Source organism: Charadrius vociferus, unplaced genomic scaffold, assembly GCF_000708025.1.
Source record: "Charadrius vociferus isolate BGI_N301 unplaced genomic scaffold, ASM70802v2 scaffold311, whole genome shotgun sequence".
Taxonomy (NCBI): domain Eukaryota; kingdom Metazoa; phylum Chordata; class Aves; order Charadriiformes; family Charadriidae; genus Charadrius; species Charadrius vociferus.
Genome location: NW_009646965.1, coordinates 28,306 through 33,714, shown reverse-complemented (window position 1 = coordinate 33,714; position 5,409 = coordinate 28,306). Strand labels below are relative to the sequence as shown.

The window sequence follows — 5,409 nt, the reverse complement described above, 5'->3', positions numbered from 1 at the left end:
GCCAGCCCGCAGACCCCCCCTTCCCCCCCCCCCCCGCCGCATCCAGCCCTCCTGCAGAAGCACCCACCTCTCTGCCTGCGCTGGGAGCGGGGGGCCCTTCGCTGGCCGGACCCACACCAGGTCTCTGCGCTGGGACTTGGCAGCCTGGCACACTGTCAGCACCGAGCACACGCTTGGCTCTGCTCCGCCGCCAGTGCGGCGTGCCTGGGCCCTCGCCGGCACCGCTGTGCCCTTATTAGGGCAGCCAGCACGGGGCCCGTCCCTTGGAGGGGTGGGGGTGGCCCCGCTTTGCAACCTGCTCCCCCATGGTCCGGCACCGGGAGCCACCCCGGTGCAGGGGTCTGGGGAGCGTGGCAATGTCTTGGGGAAGTCTCATGGCTGTGCAGAGCTGCGCTCCGGCCCCTGCTGGCGGTCAGTAGCTGATGCTGCAGGGAAGGGGAGGGGAAAGGGATGGGGTTTTTGCTGCATTCCCTGGGCAGGCAGTGCTTTGGGACTGGACAGAGGCTGCCCCATGGGTGCCTAGCCCTGTCCTGTGCCCCATCCCTCCTGGCATCCTTGTCGTGATTCCTCCTGATTACCCCCTTGGCGGAGGGCTCCTTCCTTCTCTCCCGTTTTTTGCTGGGTGCCCCTTAGTTTGTGGTTTTGGGAAGCAGCGAATAACTACTGCCCAGTAACCACCTCTGCACTCCTCTTGCCTGCAAACAAGAGCTGGTGTCGGTTTGTCCTTCTTGTAGTAGATGCTGCCCCCCTGACCCTCCTGCAGCTGGGGAGCTGGCACGGTGAGGGCTTTTCCTCGCTCTGTCCCCAGTGCCATGTGTGCTGCCAGTGCCACCAGCCCACGATGGGACTGCTTTTGTGTTTGCTCCATGCGAATAGCCTGGGTGAGAGGCAGGCTCGTTGGCTGGGCTGGGATCCTGGCAAACAGCGAGGCGGGTCAGAGAGCCCACGTGTCCCCAAATGTGCTTGTTTACCTGTGCTGCAGTGGCGCTCGTGGCCCGTCCGTGGGTGCTGGCTCAGGAGGAGGTGGGACACGGGAGGAAGGTGTTTACTTCCAGCCGGGCTTCATCCAAAACCCTGCGATGCGTGAACATTTCCTTCCTCCTCCGCGCTTCCTCCCTGGCTGGGTCAGCCTGTGGTTTTCCTGGGGTGGAAGGAAAGAAGCTGAGGCTGCCTCTCGCTTCTGGGGCTGAGCCGTGGTGCCCGGCACAGCTGAGCTGCCCCGGCATGTCCTGTGCCCTGGCCATCGAGAGCGAGTGGCTCCGAGGGCTGGAGAGCCGTGGCTCCCTGCCTTGTACCTCAGGACTGAGTGGGCTGAGGAATGGACAGACGGACGGATGGACGGCCCTTTGAGGAGCTGTGCGGGGTCTGGGATGGGGCCATGCCTGAAGCTGGGGAGGGGGGATGCCCTCAGCAGGGACGTATTTTGGAGCTGGTCCTGGGGCCGGCACAAGAGCCCCTCCGAGCATCCCGGGGTCCGCAGGGGGCTGTTGCCCAGATCCAGCATTTGCATACCCCCCCCAGCCCCAAACCCCGCCTTGGCAGGAGAAGGGCCAGAGGATCCCAGGGGTGCCTGCTCCCCTCCAAACAGCCTTCGGGGCCATCCCTGGAGTGGGGGTCTCAAAGCCAGCAGCCCATAGAAGGGCCATTGGTACTGGCCCTGGAGCACGTTCTCTATCCTTGCATTTCTCCCCTGTTTTTCACGCGTGGCGCTTGTGCGGAGCCGCGCGGCTCTGCCCGGGATTAGGGACAGCTGCCTGCAATTGCAGCTCTTCCCAGACAAGCGTCTCGCTCCCCCAAGGCTGGGGCTGGGGCTGTTTGGGGAATGCTGCCGGGGTGGTTTGTCTTGTAGTCTGCTCCAGGAATGTTGGCCAGACGGTCAAATTCTTCTCCCCTCTTGTAAAATGAGTGATGTGGGGCGTCTCTGGGAGAGCAGCCTGCCAGTCCCTCCTCCTCTGGATAAACCTGCCTGGCCCGCACCGCCCTGTCATGGGAACGGGCCCTTTCAACCCCAGCCACAGTAAATACGCGCCCTGCCAAAGCGGAGGGGGAGGGCACCTGGTCTCCCTCCTCTGGCACCTTTCCTCAGTGGCCGGGGGGCATGGCTGGCCACACCGGTGGCCGGGGATGGCAGCCCATCCCCGTCCCCCCCCTTGCCACCTGGCCAGCTCCTCATCCTGCTGCTTCCCTGCTCCAACTCGGCTCTCCGGGGACGCCTCGCTCTTCCTGTTCTCCTGACGGGAGAAGAGAAATCTGGAGTCTGTCTGCGCCACTCCCCCCTCCTCCCACCACATCTCACCCCCCAAGTTGCTGTTTTCCACAGAAATGTCAGGCTCGGCTCTCCTCTCCCCCACTCCTCCTGTTTGTTTTTTTTTTTTCCCCTCTAATCTTGGCCTTCATCTCCAATTACTTCTTTCTCTCCTCCCTCTCCCTCCAGAGACCCTGATGGACACGAAGTGGGTGACCTCTGAGTTGGCATGGACAACTCATCCGGAGACGGGGGTAAGTCTGGAGCCAGCCCTGGTCCTGACCTCCAAAGGGTACAGCTGGCCCCAGCCCCACAGGAATCGGGGCTGCTCGCCAGCGCCTTTGCAGAGCTGGCTGCATTTTCCCCCTTCCCTCCCGTGCTCGTCCTCTCACCTCGTGAAGCCATCTCTTCTGGACTCCGTGCCAGCAGAGCAGGAGCACCATGGTCCCTGGCCTGGGTTGCTCCTAGTCACTTTGATGACCAGGAGGGTTGGGACGGGTGAAGGTGCAGCTGCTTCTCTTCCCTGTTGGCTGTTGTCTGGTCCCCCCCACCCCATGCCGTTTGCGATGTGTCTGTAGCATTGATCTCCCTGGCTGGGGATCTAACCTGCTCCCCTCTCACTCACAGTGGGAAGAAGTCAGCGGTTATGATGAGGCCATGAACCCCATCCGCACGTACCAGGTGTGCAACGTGCGGGAGGCCAACCAGAACAACTGGCTTCGCACCAAGTTCATCCAGCGCCAGGACGTCCAGCGCGTCTACGTGGAACTGAAGTTTACTGTGCGGGACTGCAACAGCATTCCCAACATCCCCGGCTCCTGCAAAGAGACCTTCAACCTCTTCTATTACGAGTCGGATACGGATTCTGCCTCTGCAAACAGCCCTTTCTGGATGGAGAACCCCTATATCAAAGTGGATACAATTGCCCCAGACGAGAGCTTCTCCAAGCTGGAGTCTGGCCGTGTGAACACCAAGGTGCGCAGCTTTGGCCCTCTTTCCAAGAATGGCTTTTACCTGGCCTTCCAGGACCTGGGAGCCTGCATGTCCCTCATCTCCGTCCGGGCTTTCTACAAGAAATGCTCCAACACCATTGCTGGCTTTGCTATCTTCCCGGAGACTTTAACGGGAGCTGAGCCCACTTCTCTGGTCATCGCACCGGGCACCTGCATCCCTAATGCAGTGGAGGTGTCTGTACCCCTGAAACTATACTGCAATGGCGATGGCGAGTGGATGGTACCCGTGGGAGCATGTACGTGCGCTGCTGGATATGAGCCAACCATGAAGGATACCCAGTGCCAAGGTATGTGCATGGCAGAGTGACCGTGGCTCTTGTCCCTGGGGATGCGTTGATGCAGAGGAGGTGGTTTTGTGTTGAGCTCGGTCTGTTTTCGGAGGCTTGGGAGCTAGGCAGGCCCCCCAAGGTGGGAACAGGGTGGTATCTCAGAGGACTGGTCTGCAGTTTGACTCAGCATCTGGAAGCCTTAAAGCCTTCGTGGTCCAGACTGGCCCGATGCCTGCTGTGACACGCTGGCTAGCATCCTCTGTGGGATGCATCTCCTCACCAGGAGCCATTGCTGAAGGCACGGTCTTCAGCAGGGATCCAGCACGTTTAAACCCCTGAGCATTACCAAAACCTCCCTCTCACCCTTGCTGCTGTGTCCAGCGTCTCCCCTCTCTCCCTCCTGCGGTGCTCATGGCTGGGGCGAGCGATTGTTCCCGACAAGCGTGATTTCATGCTGCTTGTGCGGAGGCACTCGGAAGCCCCGGTGGTGAGCAGGGCCCCGCTGCGCTGGCTGCGGGAGAAGCCATGCGGATGCACGCTCCCCCTGCCAGCACTGAGGGCTTGCAGCGGGGAGGGTGGGGAGCAGCACGAAGGCAGGGGAGACAGAGCTCCCCATCCCTGCTCGGAGGAGAGGGAAGAGCATCCTGCACATGAAGATTTTGGGGGATGGAGAGCCGCCCTGGGTGGCAGGATAGGCCCGTGTGGGTTCTGCCGCTGCTGTGCTCTCCCACGACAGCTTTGGTGTTGCTGTTTCACCTGATTCAACATCCATCCTGCCTGGATGGATGTTGCTTTTCCTTGGGGTGATTTTGTCCTTGGGAGCTGTCTCTGGCACGCAGGACCCTACCCTGGGTTTGTTCGGGTTTAGGGCAGAAAGGTCTCTGCTCCCCTTGGCTGGAGGCATTGCTCAGGGAGCGGGATGCCGGCTGGGCCCCCGGCGCTGGATGCCTCGTGCTTGTCGATGACGGGATGCTTGGCGCCGGCCCTGTGCTTTTGGCAGGGGCCATGCGATTTGGGACAGCCCGTGACGTGGGGCTCAGGCCAGGCCGGCCTCTCCGCTGGCTTTGGGAGCAGTGTAGCTGTCGGCCGTGCCGCTGTGGCTGGTCGGGGATTGCTCAGCCTCTATGGAGCCATGGCTGTGCTGGGGGACCAGAGCCTCTAGCACCATCAGTACCAGCACAGCCCTGACTTTGGGGGCAGATTGATTGTGTCCTGGCCCCTTGCATCAGCGAGCAGCTGATCTGGCTGTTCCTGGGGCAGACAGACAACAGCATCCATCACTGAGCAAGGAGCCCATGCTTAAAAGCGTACATTGGGGTCCCCACTCCTAGGGACCTGGGGACCTGGTTTCCTTCTTGCTTGGGCTGGGAGATCTTAGACCATACGGGGTATTTGCTCTTTCCCAGTGGGGTTTGAGTACAAAGTGACACCGTTTCAAGCCAGCATCCAGGCTGCGTCCGCAAGCGGGGCATCCCGAGGCAGGAAAAAGGGCTCCTCAGGTTGGGCTCAGGGCATCGCTGCAGCCCGGGGCGAGGTTCCCTCTCTGCATCCCTCCAGACGGGGAGATGCTCTCACAGAGCCTTTGGTTCCACCCCACCCCCCCTCCCCAAAGCTTCAGCTTCTTCCCCAGCGTGCAGGGAAGCCGCGCTGAGCCGCGCGCACGTCTCCATCCGGCAGCCTGCCCTCTCGCTGGGCCAAAGTGGCGGTGTCCTCACGTTTCTCTGGGAAAGTTGCACTGCGCTTGTACAGTCAGATTTTTCTGCCATATGATCGTGTGTTTTAAGTGGAAACAGCTGAAGAAGGGCTGGGAGAAGCTGGAGCCTCAGCTCTGGGCTGGATGTTCCCTTACTCCATTTCGGCAGCCCGGCACCGCCGAGAAGGC

At 61.3% G+C, this 5,409-nt stretch overlaps 1 protein-coding gene across 2 annotated transcripts in view; it reads left to right on the top strand.

Annotated features, from left to right (window-relative positions):
• Positions 1 to 2,439: 2,439 nt before the first annotated feature.
• The window catches only part of EPHB3 (EPH receptor B3), a 14,465-nt gene continuing 11,495 nt past the window's right edge, over positions 2,440 to 5,409 (top strand). For both annotated transcript variants that reach the window (XM_009895288.1, XM_009895287.1), the window contains exons 1-2: positions 2,440 to 2,499; positions 2,873 to 3,545. In XM_009895288.1, coding sequence (XP_009893590.1) covers positions 2,443 to 2,499; positions 2,873 to 3,545 — 730 coding nt within the window. In that variant the 5' untranslated portion in view covers positions 2,440 to 2,442. The remainder of the gene's footprint in view (positions 2,500 to 2,872; positions 3,546 to 5,409) is intronic.